This window comes from Rhinoraja longicauda, chromosome 20, assembly GCF_053455715.1.
Source record: "Rhinoraja longicauda isolate Sanriku21f chromosome 20, sRhiLon1.1, whole genome shotgun sequence".
Classification (NCBI taxonomy): Eukaryota; Metazoa; Chordata; class Chondrichthyes; order Rajiformes; family Arhynchobatidae; genus Rhinoraja; species Rhinoraja longicauda.
The window spans coordinates 3,738,487-3,760,515 of record NC_135972.1 but is presented as its reverse complement, the minus strand read 5'-3'; the positions used below and the strand labels follow the sequence as shown (position 1 = coordinate 3,760,515).

The 22,029-nt window shown below is 44.3% G+C and overlaps 1 protein-coding gene across 1 annotated transcript in view; it reads left to right on the top strand.

Moving 5' to 3' along the window:
• itfg2 (integrin alpha FG-GAP repeat containing 2) overlaps positions 1-18,692 on the top strand; it is a 38,364-nt gene extending 19,672 nt beyond the window's left edge. Inside the window, exons 8-12 of the mRNA XM_078416470.1 lie at positions 376-429; positions 4,645-4,736; positions 6,213-6,330; positions 9,253-9,423; positions 17,465-18,692. Of these exons, the coding sequence (XP_078272596.1) occupies positions 376-429; positions 4,645-4,736; positions 6,213-6,330; positions 9,253-9,423; positions 17,465-17,562 (533 nt within the window). The 3' untranslated portion in view covers positions 17,563-18,692. The remainder of the gene's footprint in view (positions 1-375; positions 430-4,644; positions 4,737-6,212; positions 6,331-9,252; positions 9,424-17,464) is intronic.
• The last annotated feature ends 3,337 nt before the right edge of the window (positions 18,693-22,029 follow it).

Genomic DNA, 22,029 nt, shown 5'->3' with positions numbered 1-22,029 from the left:
CTTTGACTTAATGCTCAATGTGTCATGATTTAAGCAATACCCTGAGTTATTCTGGACAAATATTCAAGCAATCTCTTGAGAATAATTTTAATTTGTTCTCTGGATTTATTAGATAATGGCTAGAATATAATGGAAAGTTTAAGCAGCATTGTTAATTATGCAAGAGGCTTCGAGCACTTTGCAGTGGCCACTTGAACCACACTTTTATATTTCAGTCGGCATGTTGCTGTTGGATAGCATTCTCCATGTAAACCATCAAATTGTTTAATTAGAACTTGATTGTAACCATGGTATCGTGCATTAGTAACCCAATGGACATCAAAAGGAATATTCAATTGAATTGATATGAACTAATTTCCTATTATTTTTCCATAGGCTCTTGCGATGATGCATCCAAGTCCGGTTTGTTTGCACTATGCACACTGGATGGTAAGAATAATATTATAATATTTACACATAAATCAATCTTAGTGTTATTATATAACTAATTTTTACATTTTTGAGGTGTGTATGAAAATAGTGAATAGTTTACAAAAATATTTATTAGGTACAAAAATGAAACATATTTCAGGTGTTATCTTAGTGTAGGAAAATAACTGCAGATGCTGGTACAAATCGAAGGTATCACAAAATGCTGGAGTAACTCAGCAGGTCAGGCAGCATCTAGGAGAGAGGGAATGGGTGACGTTTCGGGTTGAGACCCTTCTTCAGACTGATTCTGGTGTTATCTTCATCTGCAGTTATTTTCTTATACTACCAGGTGTTATCTTAGTCATTTGCTCTGTTATAGTTAAGCCAGCCTCCCAGACAATCTGTTAGTTTTAAAGAAGGGTCTCAACCCGAAACGTCAGCCATTCCTTCTCTCCAGAGATGCTGCCTGTCCCGCTGTGTTACTCCAGCATTTTGTGTCTGCCATTCTTGTTAGTTTTAAAGACGTGTGCATTTTACCCAAATCTGATTTTAAAATGTCACGATGGGTAATTATAAAATCGACATCGAGAGAAAATAAAAGGTGAGAACAAACAGATACTTGGTTTGGAAAGAATGGCCTGGATTATGTCAGATGAATCCTGTGTTTGGCTGAAGTGGAGTGTCCATGCAGATGAGTATTGTCGTCCAGAAAACCTGGGAGAATGCGATTCCCAACAGTGGCAAGTGGTTATCAGTTTTTGGCAAGAATCGTATGGAGGTTGAGGACGTAATCTGATGGTGGCCAAGCGTAAGCAAATGGATTACCGGGTTTTTAAAGTTAATTTTTCAGGATATCGGTGTTGTTGACAAGGCAGCATTTCATACGTGTTCTTAATGGCCTTTAGTAAAGTGATGGTGAGACACTCTCTCAAACTGCTGTGAACCTTCTGCTGAAGTACTCTCGCGGTGCTGCTACATGCTGGGGATGGAGGGGGATGGATCATCAGCAGGCAGATGAGATCTGCTTATCTTGGCATTATGTTTGACAGATATTGTGGGCCAAAGAGACTGTTCCTGTGCTGCACATTTCTACGTGTTATGTTCTACAGCAGCAGTTCTAAGATTGAGCCCTGTGTCGATGAAGAAATGGCAGAATACTTTCAAGTCTGGGCAATGTCTGGCTTGGAGGGGAACCTGCTCTTGGTTGCGTTTCCATGTGTCTGCTGCCCTTGTCCTTAGCGGTATGGGTCAGAAGTTCGAGTGATACTGTCAGGGTAGTAAAGCCAGTCACTGCCATGCGTTTTGCAGATAGCGCATGCTGCAGCCACTGCATGTCGCTGTGAGGGGAATAAATAGCTGTGTGGAACAAATGTGCCATTCATGGGCTGTTTTGTCTTGGATGGTGTTAAACGTCAGTTTATTTTAGAGATACAGTGCGGAAACAGGCCCTTCAGCCCACCGAGTCCGTGCCGAGCAGCGATCCCCACACACCAACATTATCCTACACACACTAGGGATAACTTACAATTCTACCAAGCCAATTAATTTATAAACTTGTACGACTTTGGAATGTGGGAGGAAACTGAAGCTCCTGGAGAAAACCCACGCAGGTGATGGGGAGAACGTATAAACGTAGTCGGTAAAGCACCCGTAGTCAGGATGGAACCCGGGTCTCTGGTGCTGTAAGGCAGCAACTCTGCCGCTGCGCCACCTTGGTCAACTATGATCCCCAGGATATTGATAAAGAGTATCGTGGTGATGGTAATTATGTTGATTCAATTTTATTTACTTAAGCATTTAAATGCAGAATAGTTCAAAAAACCTATTTCAATTCGAGCAAAGTGGATTGAAATGCCAAAGAGCCTTCTTTTTTTGTGTATGCAGTTTCTTAATTATTAGCTATTTCAAAAAGAAAAGTGTTTCCCTTGCCATCCACATATGCTTGTGGCTCTTGTTTAATGAGGTCTGTTGTAGCAGGGGGTCTGTTATAGCAGGGGGGAGGCTTCTGCTTATAACCATATAACCATATAACAATTACAGCACGGAAACAGGCCCGTTCGGCCCTACCAGTCCACGCCAACCACTTTCTCTGACCTAGTCTCATCTACCTGCTCTCAGACCATAACCCTCCAATCCCCTCCCATCCATATACCTATCCAATTTACTCTTAAATAATAAAATCGAGCCTGCCTCCACCACTTCCACCGGAAGCTCATTCCATACAGCCACAACCCTCTGAGTAAAGAAGTTCCCCCTCATGTTACCCCTAAACTTTTGTCCCTCAATTCTGAAGCTATGTCCCCTTGTTGGAATCTTCCCCACTCTCAAAGGGAAAAGCCTACCCACGTCAACTCTGTCCGTCCCTCTTAAAATTTTAAAAACCTCTATCAAGTCCCCCCTCAACCTTCTACGCTCCAAAGAATAAAGACCCAACCTGTTCAACCTCTCTCTGTAGCTTAAGTGCTGAAACCCAGGCAACATTCTAGTAAATCTCCTCTGTACCCTCTCCATTTTGTCGACATCCTTCCTATAATTTGGCGACCAGAACTGCACACCATACTCCAGATTCGGCCTCACCAATGCCCTGTACAATTTCAACATTACATCCCAACTTCTATATTTGATGCTCTGATTTATAAAGGCAAGCATACCAAACGCCTTCTTCACCACCCTATCCACATGAGATTCCACCTTCAGGGAACAATGCACAGTTATTCCCAGATCCCTCTGTTCCACTGCATTCCTCAATTCCCTACCATTTACCCTGTACGTCCTATTTTGATTTGTCCTACCAAAATGCAGCACCTCACACTTATCAGCATTAAACTCCATCTGCCATCTTTCAGCCCACCCTTCCAAAAGGCCCAAGTCTCTCTGTAGACTTTGAAAATCTACTTCATTATTAACTACACCACCTATCTTAGTATCATCTGCATACTTACTAATCCAGTTTGCCACACCATCATCCAGATCATTAATGTAAATGACAAACAACAGTGGACCCAACACAGATCCTTGGGGTACTCCACTAGACACTGGCCTCCAACCTGACATACAGTTGTCAACCATTACCCTGTCTTGGACAGGGTTATTCTGACATTCTCCTCCCATTCAATGGTCTGTTTTGCAGAGCAATTCCTGGCTTCACACAGCATTCCTCTTCATCGCAAATATTAATATTGTGGGCTGCAATGAATTGCTCAATTTGAGTGTCTCAATTAGTTCAATTACCATTTTTTCTATTCAGAACTCAGTGGAACAGAAATTTCGGAGAGCTTGATATATTTCTCTTTGAACTAGAGAAAAATAAATTCATGTCAGTTATAATGATCTGGGGCAGGGACAATGGCGTCCAACTAACAGAATGTCCAGCAATTGCTGCTGTGTATTAGACTTCTTTCAAATGATGAGGATAAAAATGAAAAGACTTGGACCTTCTAAAACAACTTAAACTTGACATTCTGATCTCACAATGACGATACCCAGCATACATATCCATGTAATTATTGTCATTCCAGTGTTTAAAGCCCTATATTAGACTCATAATGAGAATTTCCATTCCCTACAGTCTTAATGATGTAAAGCAAGTTAATCCCTGGAAAGGATACGTGACATAAAACCCGTAAATGCTGAAAACACTCAGCAGATAGGAGCATCGGTGGAAAAAGAAACAGAATAGATGTTTCAGGTAGATGACCCTTTCCTAGAACAGCATTTGTGACACTCAAGCATCGAGTGCCGAATTGATTAACTCTAAACTAATTTTGAGAACATTCATAATTAATGATCAGTTTTGATTAAATTAAATGCAGATATTCTCTCCATGAGGGGAATAGATCGGGTAGATGCACAGAGTCTCTTGCCCAGAGTAGGGGAATCGAGGACCAGAGGACACAGGTTCAAGGTGAAGGGGGAAAGATTTAATAGGAATCCAAGGGGTAACTTTTTCACACAAAGGTTGGTGGGTTTATGGAACAAGCTGCCAGGGGAGGTAGTTGAGGCTGGGACTATCCCATCGTTTAAGAAACAGTTAGGCAGGCACACTGTATCACTGTATGACTCTTAAGTGTTCAGCAAAACGGTTGCCGGATCTTGACAATGTAAAGGCGATGTAAACCTTTTTGTTTTCTGGATTAGTTTATCAACATCTTTCTGTCCAAAGATTTTAATACATTGCTAACTCGAGTTCAGATGGCCACTGAGTAAAGCTTTGTTGATTGTTTCTTTGAACAGGAACCCTGAAACTGATGGATGGGTCAGATAAACTTCTATGGTCTGTTCAAGTGGATCATCAACTCTTTGCCTTGGAGAAGTTAGATGTAACGGTGAGTATTAGCATTGTGGTTCACTGACGCTTCTCACAACTGCTTATTTTTTAATCTTCCAGCAATCACCAAGTATCAGGCTTCTTCCTTTTCACTTTTGTGTCCTTAATACAATTAGAGTTTTCCCATTGAGAATCACAACACCTCATAGGAATGAGGCCCAGGAATTCATTGCCACTGAGTAGCTGCCAAAGCCTCTAAAGTGGGCAAAGGGAATGTTGTGATCGTCATGAGTTTGAATGGCCGCAGTGATTACTGTGAAGCTAAACTCAAAGTTTAGTTTAGTTTAGAGATACGGCACAGAAACAGGCAATTCGGCCCACTGAGTCCGCACCGACCAGCGATCCCCGCACATTAACACTACCCTATACACACAAGGGACAATTTTACATTTAAACATTTATACCAAGCCAATTAACCTACAAACCTGTACGGCCTTGGAGTGTCGGAGGAAACTGGAGAACGGGGAGAATGTTCAATCTCCGTACAGACAAGCATCCCGTAGTCAGGATGGAACCCGGATCTCTGGCATTGTAAAGCAGTAGCTCTGCTGCTACGCCATTGTACCACTCTGTAGTAGAGACATACTGCACCGAAACAGGCCCTTTGGCCCCCCATGCCTGTGCCAAGCATCAAGTACCTATCTCTACTAATGCTATTTACCAACTCTTGGTCCACAGCATGACTATGAGGTTGCAACTCAAATGCTCGTCCAGATGCTTCTTATTTTTTGTGTGAGAGTCTCTGTCTCAAAACTGGAAGAGCTGCACCTTAGATTAACCCATGAGTAGTTTGACGTATTGTTTTCACAGTATTATACCTTTCTGACAACACTGCATGGAAATCCTTGAGTTAAAAAACAAACTGCTGAAGGAATTCAGACTCTGAAGAAGGGTTCCCACCTGAAATGTAACATGTCCATTTCCCTCCCTAGATTTTATCTGTCCAATTCCCTCCTGCTGCCTGACCTGCTGAGTTCTGCCGGCAATTTGTCTTTTGCTCACGATTCCAGCATCTCCGTGGCAATCTCTTCCTGTCCCATTCATACTGCAAGCCCACTAGAGAAAGGAGAATAAGGTAGGAGGGAAAACCCCTGGGAGTCTTCAAAATTGGACTCCAGATCCTGTGAAGTTTCATGGCATCAGATCAAACATGGACAAGGACATCTCTTCCTGATTATTACTGTCCCCAGCCTGCTAATGGATCATAAGGTCACAAGGTCATATGTGATAAGAGTAGAATTGGGCCATTGGGCCCATCAAGTCTACTCCGCCATTCAATCCAGGAATCAGTGCTCCTCCATAATGAGAGACACTAAAATGCAATGGGTCATGTTTGAAATACTCTTGCCAGACTTTACTCCTCAGAGCCCACATTGCCACAGCAGGTGAGCCGCCCGATACTTCAGAAACCAGCACTGTTTGGTGTTGGTAAGTGCGTTGAGGCAGGCGTAACTGTCGTCTGCACTTCCTTCAGGGTGACGGGCGAGAAGAAGTCGTGGCCTGTGCGTGGGACGGTCAAACCTACATCATTGACCAAAATAGGTCTGTGGTTCGCTTTCAGTTTGACGAGAACGTCAGCGCGTTTTGTGCTGGTAAGTGTTCATTTTTATTTTAAAAAGGACAAACAAAGTGATGGAGTAACTCAGCGGGTCAGGCAGCATCTCTGGAGGACGTGGACAGGTGACGTTTCACAGAGTGCTGGAGTAACTCCGGGTCAGGCAGCATCTGTGGAGAACATGGATAGGTGACGTTTCACTTCAGGATGCTTCTTCAATCTGATTGTGGGGGTGGAGGTGGGGGGGCGGGATAAAACCAGGCAAGTGATAGGTGGATATAGGTGAGGATGGGGGGGGGGGTCAATTGGACAAAGGCCAGAGATGAAAAGACAAAAAGAATGAGATAAGGGGAGAAGAACTGCCAATTGTGAAGCCGGAGAAAGGATTATAGGTGGAAGGGAACTAGGGGAGGGGGGAGAGGGGCATAAGTGCGAGCCCAGGTGGAACACAGAGAAAATGTTTAGATCGGTGAGCTTGACTGTGGTCAAGTCCGTTTTATTTAGAAACTTGCCATTATTGACCTGAATAAATGAAATAGTTGCAAAGACTGAGCAAGCTAATTAGTATTTGTGAAATGAATAAATTATTTTTGTTGCACGCCCATTTTTGTTCGAAAATGCTTTGGTTTTCAATTTAGATTCAAAGCATCTGCAACTTCTTTGTCCTTTGTTTACATGGGCTTCAACTTTCTTTAATCATCTACTGCATTATCATAATGCTCTAGTTCCTTTGTTAAAAAATAATTGTTAGCAGATTCATCAGGGGAGCAGGCAAATACAAAATAATGAGAATTGTTTCTGGTACTGTTACTTTGCACAATAATCTGAGAGGTGGCACTTTTAACCAATGCTTTAAAAAAAATCTGATATTCAAGATCCTCTGCCTTTTGTAGTGGTTACACCCTAAAAAGTTGAAAAACAAGGAATTGCAGATGCTGATTTACCAAAAAAAGACACACAGTGCTGAAACGTCACCTATCCATGTCCTTCAGAGATGCTGCTTGACCCCCTGAGTTAGTCCAGCACTTTGTGTCTTATTTTATCATAAAAAGTAGGTTTGTCGGCGTGGCTTCCTTTTCATAAAATTACATTAAATATGTCTAATCATATTCTGATTCCATGTGACTTGTCACGAGCTTGCTTAATAATGGGTTCCAGCATCATCTATCAATTAAACCTCACCGTTGTTCTAGAGTTGCCTTTTAAGGTTCAAATCCTCAAATAAATGGCTTTATTAGACAGGACGGTGAGCCGGAATTTAATAGTGTTAATGAGCTGACAGCATTTGTTACTGATTTTGGTTAAAATCTGCTCATTAATTTTCACCGGTCTTGAGTCAGGACCTGGACAAGAAGCAGGAAGACATTTCCCCAATGTCTCCTTCACTTTTGTTGTCTCCTTCTTCTTTCGTGTCCATCATCCATGTTTCAAATGTTACATCACTGTCATCGTCCGTCCTGAAAAGGGCACAAGCTTCCGGCGACAATCAGTGGGAGCCATCACTTGTACAGTAGATGATGGTGGTAGCAGAATGAGCTCAAGGCACTTCCCGTTTCCAGCCCCGCGATGTGCGATGGGGCCACTTTTGTTGTAGGAGGAGCCTTTAACAGGCTAAAGAGTGCCATCATGTGGAGTGGTTAGGACTAGTCTTGCCCGCAGAAACAGAACAAAAATATCAATTGGATAAACACATCCTCAAATTTAGCTGGAGTGCTTTCAACTTGATACTTTTAAAAATATTTAAAAGCTCTCACAAATTATCAATTGGCAAGACACACAATTAAAATATTTAAGGCCAGCGATAGAGCTACTGGCTCACAGCGCCAGAGATCCAGGTTCGATCCTGACCACGGGTGCTGTCTTTACGGCACTTGTACATTCTCCCCGTGACTTGCGTGGGTTTTCTCCGGGAACTTCGGTTTCCTCCCACACTCCAAAGACGTACAGGTTTGTAGGTTATTTGGCTTGGTATAATTGTAAAAGTTGTCACTAGAGTGGGTAGGGTGGTGTTAACGTGCAGGGATCGCGGGTCGGCGCAGACTCGGTGGGCCGAAGGGCCTGGTTCCGTGCTGTAGATAATGTTGGAACTACGTCTCAACTACAGTATCTCTAAACTAAACTAAACTACTCTGCAGCTCAGGCATTTAATTTGTAGTTAAATGTTTTCGGACAGTGAAATGTTTATCTTTCATCATAGCAGTAAAAGGCATTAAAGGCCTCTGTAAATACCCATGTCACTCCGCCTGATAGGAGTGGCCGTAGTGAGTTTGACAATGTATCTGAACGACAGTGACCCTGATAATTCATTAGTTCCTGTCTTTTGCTCTTATTCCCAGCAGTCATACAATAGAATTCATTGTTTGAAAAAACAAAACTATGTTACTTTATTGGTTTATGTTTCTGGTTCATAATGTCCACAGGAAATCAGTACATATACGTCAAAAATACCTGAAGTCCTAAAAGGTAAAGTCTGAGTGTGGTCCTGTACTGGATTCATGGTTATCACTGATTGGATGCAGATATATTTTTGTTCAACAGGGGGCAACCACTCTCCATTTGCTTGAAGGAAGAAACCCATGTGGATTAAATCTATTACCTCTCTAAGTTTTAAATGCAAGCTTAACTTGAAAACAAATTATTTGACTGTAAGGTGGCCCAATCTTATGCCAGCAGCGATATAAATCCTCGTCCCTATTTTTGTTCTCAAAATGATTACTTTTTCCTATGTATGTCAAACTTACTCAAAGCCTGATTCTTCTTTGTAGAAAGTAATGTCTGGAGTAACAAAGTTCAAAACGGCAATTATTGATAGATGCCACTGAATTAAAATGAATTCTTCCCTAATAGAAAAAGGTCTGTTTCCTGTTTGTTCCTGTTCCATAAAACAAGTTTCTTAGATGTAATGGAAAGCTCATATTCACGTTTCACCTCTCTGTGTTGTGTGCTGTGGCACATCCAGGCATGTATGCATGTAAACACGGTCGCAACAGCCCCTGCTTGGTGTACGTCAGCTTCAACCACAAGATCTATGTGTACTGGAGGGTGGAGCTGGAGAGAATGGAGTCCACCAACATCCTGAAGGTGCTGGAGACAGACGAGTTCAGGGACTTACTACAAGCAACATCCGTCGGTAAGTGTTTCTCATATTTCATATCTCGTGCATCTCATATTTCGCTTGGGCAGCTTCCAGCCCAGTGATATGAGTGTTGATTTCTCCAACTTCGAGTAACCCTGGCATTCCCTCTCTCTACCCCCCCCCCCCACCCCTCCCCCCCCCCCGGTCGCACCAGCTTCTTGTTTTCACCCAACAACCAGCTAACAATGACCTGTTTCCTTTATCATCGTTACCTTTTTGCATATCTTTCATTCATTGTTCTTTATCTCTCTACATCATCTTCTACAGTATATCTCTCTTTTCCCTTTGCCGTGACTTCAGTCTGAAGAAGGGTCTCGACCTGAAACGCCACCCATTCTTTCTCTCCAGAGATGCTGCCTGTCCCGCCGAGTTACTCCAGACTTTTGTGCCTATCTAGTATTTCTATAGTTGCCTTTCCCAATGTTGAGAGGAACTATATATCTTGGATGTGCAGCCCGAGGTCAATTAACAGTTGATTCTGAATCATCATCTGAAAATGCCATGATTATTTTTTTCATGCCATATTTTACTTTCTATATCTCGCTATCTCTCCAGAGATGCTGCCTGACCTGCTGAGTTACTCCAGCACTTTGTGTCCACGTCTGCAGTTCCTTGTGTGTGCATTGCTCCTGCAGTCTGTTGTATTGCAGTAGAGTTAATGTAACATCTTCCACCTTAAATGTTAGGGTCTTCTATTTCTTATTACTCCTTTTAATACACCAACTGAGATTTAATTAACTTCTGTTAGATAGTATGCAATAGTCAGATAGATTTTCTGGTGATCCAGGTGAGTTTAGATGGGGCAGGAAAACAGGACCATGAATGCCATTGGCCCATATCCCTCCTGACCTTCCCTATCAAAGTACCTGTCCAAATATATACCTTGGTCAGCATGGACGAGTTGGGCCGAAGGGCCTGTGTCGCGCTGTATGAATCAATGACCTTGGTATATCACAGGAACCCTAGTTTGTTTAAAAGGAATGCAGCAAAGAGGCTCCTGTAGTTTGAAAAGAGCGTGGGAAACAGAATGGAGTGAGCAAGATACAAATCCGTTGGATTTCCAAACAATGGAATGGAGGATCATCAGTTTTACTGTGCTGCAGATATGACATATCTACAATAAGACAGAAATGGTGAACTACTTGTTGGATTAGTTTGGTTTAGAGCTACAGCGAGGAAACAGGCCTTTCAGCCCACCGACTCGGCACCAACCAGCGATCCATGCACACCAACACTATCCCACAGACACCAGGGATAATTTACAATTTTACCAAAGCCAATTAGCATCAATAGAAGCACCCCTAGAAAACCCACGCAGGTCATGGGGAGAACGTACAACTTCTAGTACAGACAGCACCCGCGGTCAGGATCAAATCCGGGCCTCTGGCGCTGTAAGGCAACAGTTCTACCGCTGCACCACTGTGTGGCCCTTAGACTGCATTTATGGAGAGAGAGAAGGGTTCCTTAATATTTGAGGTGAATAGACCTGAGACAAACTTCTAAAACTCCTGCTTTGGGCACCTCATGGCCAACCAACCTCCCTGCTTTGGGCACCTCATGGCCAACCCACCTCCCTGCTTTGGGCACCTCATGGCCAACCCACCTCCCTGCTTTGCTGCAGTTTTCCCCATTGTCCACAACACTCCAAACACTCCCCTCCCTCCTCTACATCCTGCTGCAGCGGTCTGAGCTTTAATGCAACAGGATAACCTGGTTGTAATTAGGGGAAAACAAGTTCAAAATGCCATTTTGTACAAGCATCATGTCACCGACGTTAAGTCATAAGTGATAGCAGCAGAATTAGGCCATTTGGCCCATCAAGTCTACTCCACCATTCAATCATGGCTGATCTATCTCTCCATCCTAACCCCATTCTCCTGCCTTCTCCCCAGAATCCCTGATACCCGTACTAATCAAGAATCTATCTACCTCTGCCTTAAAAATATCCATTGACAACCTCCACAGCCTTCTGTGGCAAAGAATTCCACCTTGTCAGATTCTGACAAGCGAATCGATAAAAGCAGGAGAAAGTTCAAGAAGGGCAGATAACAGAAATCTGGCTGGCTTTCCAAAAGTCTGCAACAGGTTTCCCTAGTTCATTACTTTTCCCACCCTTGAGGCGATAACCTTTCCTGGCCCCGATTAATTAGAAACTCCCTCCTGCTGAGGTTTATCAGCAGATACTTTCCTGGTGTTGAACATTCAACCAGCTGCAATGGAATGAAATTAGACCAGGGGCAGCTCTGAACTTGTGGGGGAGAAAACAGAGCATTGGAGCCAAAATCACATCTTATTGCTCAGAATCTTCCATCGGTTATTGCAGGCTTCTCAAAAGGCTGCGAAACCGAAAGGTTTATCATGAAGGTAATGTACAGTGAGTGCCCTCCATAATGTTTGCGACAAAGACCCATCATGTATTTATTTGCCTCTACACCTACTAGGGACAATTTACAATTTTACCGAAGCTAATTAACCTACATACCTGTACGTCTTTGGAGTGTGGGAGGAAACTGGAGCACCTGGAGAAAACCCATGCAGGTCACAGGGAGAACATACAAATTCCATACAGACAGCACCTGTGGTCAGGATCGAACCCGGGTTTACTGAAAATGTTACCCGTAAATAGACAATAGACAATAGGTGCAGGAGGAGGCCATTCGGCCCTTCGAGCCAGCACTGCCATTCAATGTGATCATGGCTGATCATTCACAATCAGTGCCCCGTTCCTGCCCTCTCCCCATACCCCCTGACTCTGCTATCATTAAGAGCTCTACAAGGCAACAACTCTACCGCTGCTCCACTGTGCTGCCCTGAGTGTGAGTTCATCATCTTCATTCATGTATCCATGCAAAATAATAACAATGTTTTGGTTTGGAACTAATTGGAGGGATTGGAGTCAGATTCCCAGCAAAATTATGTTTAAAGTGTATTTCTGGAGCATTCAGGAGCAGAATGTTCCTTGAGACCACCCAAGAATAACGTGAGCCATCACCACCCTGGGATCACCCATCCTACAGCATCGCCCCCAGCAATTAACACTGCTGCTGGCTGGGCCAGCACTGTCTGTGATCTGACAGTCTGTACTATGGGCACGGTGGCGTAGCAGTAGAGCTGCTGCCTTATAGCGCCGGAGACCCGGATTCGATCCTGACTACGGGTGCTGTCTGTACGGAGTTTGTACGTTCTCCCCGTGACCTGCGTGGGTTTTCCCCGAGATCTTCAGTCTCCTTCCACACTCCAAAGATGTACAGGTTTGTAGGTTAATTGGCTTGGTATCAATGTAAAATTGTCCCTAGTGTGTGTAGGGTAGTGTTAATGTGCAGGGATCACTGGTCAGTGCAGATTGGGTGGGCCGAAGGGCCTGTTTCCGCGCTGTGTCTCTAGACTAAACTGTACTCCATTCTACGCACATGGAACCAGAATGTCAACATCTGGGCAATCCCTTCATGGACCAGGCTCGTACAGAACAACATACATACAGACAGGTCAGTCTGAAGAAGGGTCTCGACCCGAAATGTCACCCATTCCTTCTCTCCAGAGATGCTGCCTGTCCCGCTGAGTTACTCCAGCATTTTGTGTCTGTACTCATACGGACTCTGCTGAAGAGGCACATCAGAATCAAAATCAACTCAGTGTCTTTCTTTCAGATACAAAAACTGTTCATAGCAGTGGCAGATGAACCTTCGGAGTAATGCTAGGTTGTTATGTCCTGTTTGGAGACACAGACATATTTAAGAAGAGAAACACTTGGCACAGGGTTATCAAAAGTCTGTGTAGCTTTTCAAGGCATTCCCTGGAGATATTACTAATTTTTCAGACTGCAAAAAAACCAGGATAGATTGCTGCATTATCTAAAAATGTTAACTGTGGGAACAAGAGCCTTGTCTGACATTTGCCCCTTGTTAATGAAAAAACAGCTGTCCCCACGGTTTGGGTCCTTTGGGAGTCTGCTGAAATATGTTGTTGAAGTTTGAATCGGAAGGAAGCATAGCCCTTAAACATGGTCAAGAAGAACTACATTTCTAAATTGTTATCATGTTCAAATAAAATTTAGTGAACCAGTTTTTCTGTGGACATAAAGTCTCAGATCAAAGTGATGTAGAAAACATCGACCTGAAAGCCTTCATAATCTTGCTTTTCATAACAGCAACCCAACATGGACGCAAAGAGTTGCAAAAGCTGTAATCCTGCGTAGAAAACAAGGTGATGGAGTAACTCAGCGGGTCAGGCAGCATGGGCAGCACGGTGGCGCAGCGGTAGAGTTGCTGCCTTACAGCGAATGCAGCGCCGGAGACTCAGGTTCGATCCTGACTACGGGCACCGTCTGTACGGAGTTTGTACGTTCTCCCTGTGACCTGCGTGGGTTTTCTCCGAGATCTTCGGTTTCCTCCCACACTCCAAAGACGTACAGGTTTGTAGGTTAATTGACTGGGTAAAATGTTTTTAAAGAATTGTCCCTAGTGTGTGTAGAATAGTGTTAATGTGCGGGGATCGCTGGGCGGCGCGGACTCGGTGGGCCGAAGGGCCTGTTTCCGCGCTGTATCTCTAAATCTAAAATCTAAATCTAAATCTCTGGAGAACATGGATAGGTGACGTTTCACAGAGTGCTGGAGTAACTCAGCGGGTCAGGCAGCATCTCTGGAGGACATGGATAGGTGACATTTCACAGAGTGCTGGAGTAACTCAGCGGGTCAGGCAGCATCTCTGGAGAACATGGATAGGTGACGTTTCACAGAGTGCTGGAGTAACTCAGCGGGTCAGGCAGCATCTCTGGAGGACATGGATAGGTGACATTTCACAGAGTGCTGGAGTAACTCAGCGGGTCAGGCAGCATCTCTGGAGAACATGGATAGGTGACGTTTCACAGAGTGCTGGAGTAACTCAGCGGGTCAGGCAGCATCTCTGGAGGACATGGATAGGTGACGTTTCACAGAGTGCTGGAGTAACTCAGCGGGTCAGGCAGCATCTCTGGAGGACATGGATAGGTGACGTTTCACAGAGTGCTGGAGTAACTCAGCGGGTCAGGCAGCATCTCCAGAGGACATGGATAGGTGGTTTTGGGTCAGCATCCTTCTTCGGACTGATTACGGTAGAGTCTGAAGAAGTGGCCTGACTCTAAACGTCACCTATCCATGTTCTCCAGAGATGCTGCCTGGCCCGCTGAGTTACTCCTATACTTTGTATATCTTTTTGTAAACCAGCATCTGCAGTTCCTTGCCTCTCCACTGGTTATCTTAATCTGTGACCAACCATCTCTGAGGCTGAAAAGCCACAAAAGTAATGGCAAATGGATAAAAGGAACTTCACTGCTGACGCAAGTATGTAATGGAGCACCCCATCTTACAGCCACTCTGATGTCTGATAAATCAAGATGAAGATATAGTTTAGTTTATTGTCACGTGTACTGAGGTACAGTGAAAAGCTTTTGTTGCAGGCTAACCAGTTAGTGGAAAAACTATATATGTTTACAAATGAGCCATCCAAAATGTACAGATGCTGAAGGGAATAACGTTTATTGCAAGATAAAGTCCAGCAAAGTCCAATTAAAGATAGTCCGAGGGTCGCCAATGAGGTGGATAGAAGCTCAGGACCACTCTCTAGTTGGTGACAGGATGGTTCAGTTGCATGATAACAGCAAAATCACATCATGGTTCCAAAAAGATTGCTTGTAAGTCTTTAATAACACTTTAAAAGGAAAATTAACTTAAAACCCAATTGCAGGTTAGGAGAACCATGCTCATCATGTTGGCTGGACATTCCATTATTTCTTTGTGGGTCAGGTTACGGTGAGTGGTGGGAATTTATAGTGAAATCCATGTCCGGGCAACAATTCTTTGGAGCCTGGGAAAACAACCCCAATTACCCACATCTCCAAAGTGGAACACGCTGACATCTCTCTTGGAGATGAGAGTTGGGAGAAGGTACGGTACGGGCGGCACGGTAGTGCAGCGGTAGAGTTGCTGCTTTACAGCGAATGCAGCGCCGGAGACTCAGGTTCGATCCTGACTACGGGTGCTGCACTGTAAGGAGTTTGTACGTTCTCCCCGTGACCTGCGTGGGTTTTCTCCGAGATCTTCAGTTTCCTCCCACACTCCAAAGACGTACAGGTATGTAGGTTAATTGGCTGGGTAAATGTAAAAATTGTCCCTAGTGGGTGTAGGATAGTGTTAATGTACGGGGATCACTGGGCGGCACGGACTTGGTGGGCCGAAAAGGCCTGTTTCCGGCTGTATATATATGATATGATGATGATAAGGGAAGGGAAGGAAATCTTGGCAGGTCTGGATATTTGTGGAAAACTGTTCTTGAGATCCCACACTGTGGCAAGGTCTCACATACTGTGAGATAATTTATCGGGGAAAAGTACTGGCACACTGCCCACGATCTCCCATCAATTCCTCTAGCCAGTGCTTACAAGAAATGCCAACAAGCTGCCAGATGCATGGCAAACAAGATAAGAAAATCTTTATAGTTTATATATTTAACAGAGAGATAAAATGAAAATAGCACGCCACAGGGCTTAAGCATGGGTGACTAAGTGTACGCGGACCCAGACTGTTTAACGTTATATTTTTAAATGTTCCATGCTGTTAATGTTTCATGAATGTTTGAACCGACGTGTGGCATTGCAAGCATGCCATGTGTCATAATGGTCGCAAGGTAGGACTACTTAAGCACAGAGAAAAACAATTTCTGGAACAAACAGAAACATAGCCAGAATCAGCCCTGTGAAAGGCTCCATTCTCCATTTGGAGAACAAAACGCATTGAATAATGCCAAGACTGACTTTCCAAAAGCAAAATGTTGAAAGCATTGGGTGTACGGTGGTGAGAGAGGAGTTACTGAACAATTTCCACCCCACTGAATGTTAATCTCCTGAAGACATGAGGAACAGTAGATGCTGGAATCTTGGGAGAACACAAAGCACTGGAATGACTCAGTGGCTCAGGCAGCATCTCTGGAGGACATGGGCAGATCTGACTTCTGTTTCCAACTTTACAGGGTGGGATAGGTTTTGTGACGGCTGCTGCCTCACAGCCTCAGAGACCGGGTTCGCTCTTGACCTTGGATGCTGTCTGTGTGTAGTTTGCACGTTCTCCATGTGACGGCATGAGTGTGTGCTGCAGTTTCCTCCCACATCCTAAAGACAAGCGGGTTTGCAGGTTAATTGGCCTCAATAAATTGCGTCAAGTAATCAGTTGAGTTTATTGTCACGTGTACCGAGGTACATTGAAAAGCTTTTGTTGTGTGCTAACCAGTCAGCAGAAAGACAACACGATTACAATCGATCTAGTTAGAGTGTAATGTGTTAGAAGTGGATGACAAAGTGGGCAACACAGAACTTGTGTGAACGGGTGACCGATGGTCGACATGGACTCGCTGGGTACAAGGGCCTGTTTTCATGCTGTATCTCTAAAACTAAAACTAATTTTGGTCTCCAAATTTGGGGAAGGACATTCTTGCTATTGAGGGAGTGCAGCGTAGGTTCACCAGGTTAATTCCCGGGATGGAGGGACTGTTGTATGTTGAAAGGATGGAACGACTGGGCTTGTATACTCTGGAATTTAGAAGGATGAGAGGGGATCTTATTGAAACATATAAGATTATTAAGGGATTGGACACGCTAGAGGCAGGAAACATGTTCCCGATGTTGGGGGAGTCCAGAACCAGGGGCCACAGTTTAAGAATAAGAGGTAGGCCATTTAGAACAGAGATGAGGATAAGCTTTTTCACAGAGTTGTGAATCTGTGGAATTCTCTGCCTCAGAAGGCAGTGGAGGCTAATTCTCTGGATGCTTTCAAGAGAGAGGTAGATAGAGCTCTTAAAGATAACGGAGTCAAGAGATATGGGGAGAAGGCAGGAACAGGGTACTGATTGTGGATGATCAGCCATGGCGGTGTTGAATGGCGGTGCTTGCTCGAAAGGCCGAATGGCCTTCTCCTGCACCTATTGTCTATCGTCTATTATCTATTCTGTGACCAGCAAATTAAATAAAATCTGGATGTAACTCGCATGTTGTGTCCCTGTATTGCAGACGCAGGTAACACCAGTGCTGTCCAGGCTGTTCTCCACCACACCCTCTACTTTCCCGATCAGCTTGAAGACATTGTCTCACGGAGGATAAGCAGCTGATAAAACGTGGAGCTGGAGCTATGTAATGAACCGTAAGCTCTTTGGGAGGAATAAAAGGAAACGTAATGATTTTTAATCCTGCTAACCTCATAAACCAACGCGGTCGCACGCCGGCCGCTTCGAGGCGTTCTGAGACCGCAAGTAAACAATTATAAACTTTCTCTGAAAAGAGAAAAAAGTGTTTGACTGTTCATCGTGCTCAACGCGACTCATGGCCCAATGTAATCGACACAAAGCTAATACAAAGGAATGTTTTAACAAACTGTGCAAAAATAAAATTATATCCAGTATCCCACGATATTTCCTTTGTTAGTCATCTGTATCATCACTTGTGGATAAAGACCCCCCAAAAAAATCATTATTTAGAATCATAAAACAGGAAAGTTTCGGTACAATTCACCCAATCTGGAACATTCCGTACTGTGTGTGGAATATGGCCGAGCAAAAATTATCTAAATGAATGAGAATTAGAGAAGCAGACAGATTATCAAGGTTAGACACAAAGTGCTGGAATAATTCAGCAGGTCAGGCAGCATCTCTGGATAGATGGAATAGGTGATGTTTCGGGTTGAGACCCTTCTTCAGACTGAGAGTCAGGGGAGAGGGAAACTAGAGGCATGAAAACGGTACAAAGAACGAATGAATGAAAGTTGTGAAAAGAACAAATCAAAGCCAGCCAGATAATCAAGGATGGGTGATGTTTCAGGTCAGGACCAATCTTCAGACTTCCTGTCCCGACCCGAAACGTCACCCATCCACTTTCTCCAGAGATGCTGCCTGACCCGCTGAGTTACTCTAGCATTCTGTGTCTATATTTGTTATAAACCAACATCTGTAGTTCTTTGTTTCTACAGTTTATTAAGATAGTTCAGATTGCTTAGCAATGTAATTATTGGGAGACGTGCTCAGAGAGCTATTCTGACGTACAAACAGAACAAGCTGATGCTTAAAAGGATCTTGATTGTGATAATGCATTTACTGTGCCATTATCCACTGGACTAACCACATTCAAAGTGAGCACATTGTTTCATTATATTGTAGATCAAATGATTAAAAAACGCTTTAAATGTAGAATCCGCAGATAAAATTTAACATTGAGTACTCTGCACAGTTTTGGGTCAACAACAGTGTAACGGATAAATTAATATCATGAAAGTGGTTTACAAAGGAGCACATATACATCTAGTGTGAAAGGATTGAATTATCATGACAGAATAAGACAAATCAATGCCGGTTAGACTCAAGTCAAGTCAAGTTTATTTGTCACGATGTGCAGTGAAATGAAAGTGGCAATGCCCGCGGATTGTGCACAAAAAAGAATTACAGTTACAGCATATAAATAAAGTTAATACAGAAAAGACAAAATTTAGTCCGTGGAGTTATAATAGTTAACAGTCCTGATGGCCTGTGGGAAGAAACTCCGTCTCATCCTCTCCGTTTCCACAGCGTGACAGCGGAGGCGTTTCCCTGATCGTAGCATCTGGAACAGTCCGTTGCTGGGGTGGTAGGGGTCCCTCATAATGTTGCTGGCTCTGGATCTGCACCTCCTGATGTATAGGTCCTGCAGGGGGGCGAGTGTAGTTCCCATGGTGCATTCTGCCGAACGCACTACTCTCTGCAGGGCCATCCTGTCCTGGGCAGAGCTGTTCCCAGACCAGACTGTAATGTTGACGGACAGGATGCTCTCTACAGCCCCAGAGTAGAAGCATTGAAGGATCCTCAGAGACACTCTGAATTTCCTCAGCTGCCTAAGGTGGTAAAGGCGCTGCTTTGCCTTACCCACCAGTGCGGCAATGTGCGTTGCCCATGTCAGATCCTCTTTGATGTGGACTCCCAGGTATTTAAAGCTACTCACCCTATCCACAGTAGACCCATTTATTTCCAGTGGCGTGTACGTCCTTGGATGTTGAGCCCTTCTAAAGTCCACAATCAGCTCCTTAGTTTTTTTGAAATTCAAGAGGAGGCTATTGTCCTGACACCAGAGTGCCAGATCAGCCACCTCCTCCCGGTAGGCCTTCTCATCGTTGTTGGAGATCCGGCCCACCACCACAGTGTCATCAGCAAACTTGATGATGGAGTTTGAGCTGAACCTGACCACACAGTCATGTGTGTACAGGGAGTACAGTAGGGGGCTAAAGACGCAACCCTGGGGGGATCCTATGTTCAGGGTGAGGGAGCTAGATGTGTGTTCCCCAATCCTGACCACTTGGGGCCTGGCGGTGAGAAAGTCCAGGACCCAGGCACACAGAGGAATAGCAGAAGGAAAAGAAGGAATCTATAAAAATGCTAACCTGACCACAGGGAAAATATCACAACATATATTAAGATAATTGAACAAAATAGTTCGCTTGAATGGGTGCAGAAACATTTCAGACAAATTGTAACAATTCGACAAATCAATGTCATTTGGAATGAAAAGGAGACATTGAAGAAGAGTCTCGAGCCGAAAAATCTCCCTTGCTTTTTCTCCAGATATGCAGCATGGAAACAGGCCCATTGGCCCACCAAATCTGTGGCAACCAGCGATCCCCGCACACTAACACTATCCTACATACTCGAGGGACAATTTACAATTACACCAAAGCCAATTAACCTACAAACCTATACATCTTTGGAGTGTGGGAGAAAACTGGAGCACCCGGAGAAAACCCATGCAGTTCACGGGGAGAACGTACAAACTCCGTACAGACAGAACCTGTAGTCAGGATCGAACCAGGGTCTCTGGCGCTGTGAGGCAGCAACTCTACCATTGGGCCACCGTGCCTCATTTCTGAGTTAAACTGCTCTAATGTAATTTCCCATTGGATTTTGGCCAAATTCTGCTATTTTGTTTTATTGTCAAACCCAATTTTACATTGGCACTAAATGCAATAATACTTTAGCACACCAAAAATAGATGCAGCTCAACTTCTAGGTTTGTTTAATACTTTTTTTTCTTCAACGATAAAACCAAAACACTGAGTGTACTAGCAATCTGAAATTCTGCACAAAACCCTCTCGGTGAGACAATGTTTATGGAGATGGCAGCTGAATTAATGTTACAGGTCAATAATCCTCCATCAGAATTGATGAAATACCACGAGGCATTCCATCAGCATTCCGCCAGTTACCGGTGGCATGAGGGACAAGGGCAAAATCTGTGATCAAAATATAAGGTTGATGTGTCTGCTTTGCAGACAGATATAAGACGTGTGTGTCTGTCTCAGAATTACTTTATAACCCAAGGCAAGTTTGTGATAAGGTTAGAGGACCTGTGTTTTGGGTGTATCACAAAATGCTGGAGTAACTCAGCGGGTCAGGCAGCATCCCTGGAGAGAAGGAATGGGTGACGTTTCGGGTCCAGACCCTTCTTCAGACTGATGTCGGGGGGGGCAGGACAAAGCAAGGATATAGGTGGAGACAGGAAGACAATGGGAGATCTGGGAAGGGGAGGTGAAGAGAGGGACAGGGGAACTATCTAAAGTTGGAGAAGTCAATGTTCATACCGCTGGGCTGCAAGCTGCCCAAGCGAAATATGAGGTGCTGTTCCTCCAATTTGCGGTGGGCCTCACTATGGCACTGGAGGAGGCCCATGACAGAAAGGTCAGAGTGGGAGGGGGAGTTGAAATGCTCAGCCACCGGGAGATCAGGTTGGTTAAGGCGGACTGAGCGAAGGAGTTGAGCGAAACGATCGGCGAGCCTGCTTTTGGTAGTGAAACGATCGCCAAGCCTGCGTTTGGATGATTGTTATACAAGATGGAGATATAGCATTGAAATGTCATTTCCTGAATAGAGGCGGCACTGTGGCGCAGCGGTAGAGTTGCTGCCTTACAACACCAGAGCTCCCTTGTTAGAATAGCTGAACGTTATTTCCTTATCATGTATCTGTACACTGTAAATGGCTCGATTGTAATCATGTATTGTCTTTCCGCTGACTGGTTTGCACGCAACAAAACCTTTCACTCCACACATGACTATAAACTAAAATGAAACTGAAACCTGGGTTCGATCCTGACGACGGGCGCTGTCTGTACGGAGTTTGTACGTTCTCCCTGTGACCTGCGTGGGTTTTCTCCAGGTGCTCCGGTTTCCTCCCACACGCAAAAGACGTGCAGGTTTGTAGGCTAATTGGCTTGGTATAAATGTAAATTATCCCTAGTGTGTGTAGGATAGTGTTAGTGTGCAGGGATCGCTGGTCAGTGTGGACTCGGTGGGCCGAAGGGCCTGTTTCTACGCTGTATTACTAAACTAATGCTCCATCCACTGCAAGTACACAATTTAGTTGGCGTAACACTGCTGCACTGACACAACACTGTGAGTGGTGATCATATATGCCAAGGTCACATCTTGAGCCCCTGTTCCAATATCTAAAGGGGCTGCTCCTTGCTTTTTGGCTGCATTTTTCACCCACCATCCTCATCTTTGGACACCCTGTGCGTAGGGGAGAGGGTAGGGCCGAAGATGTCCTTGTTGGGTTGCTCCTGAGCC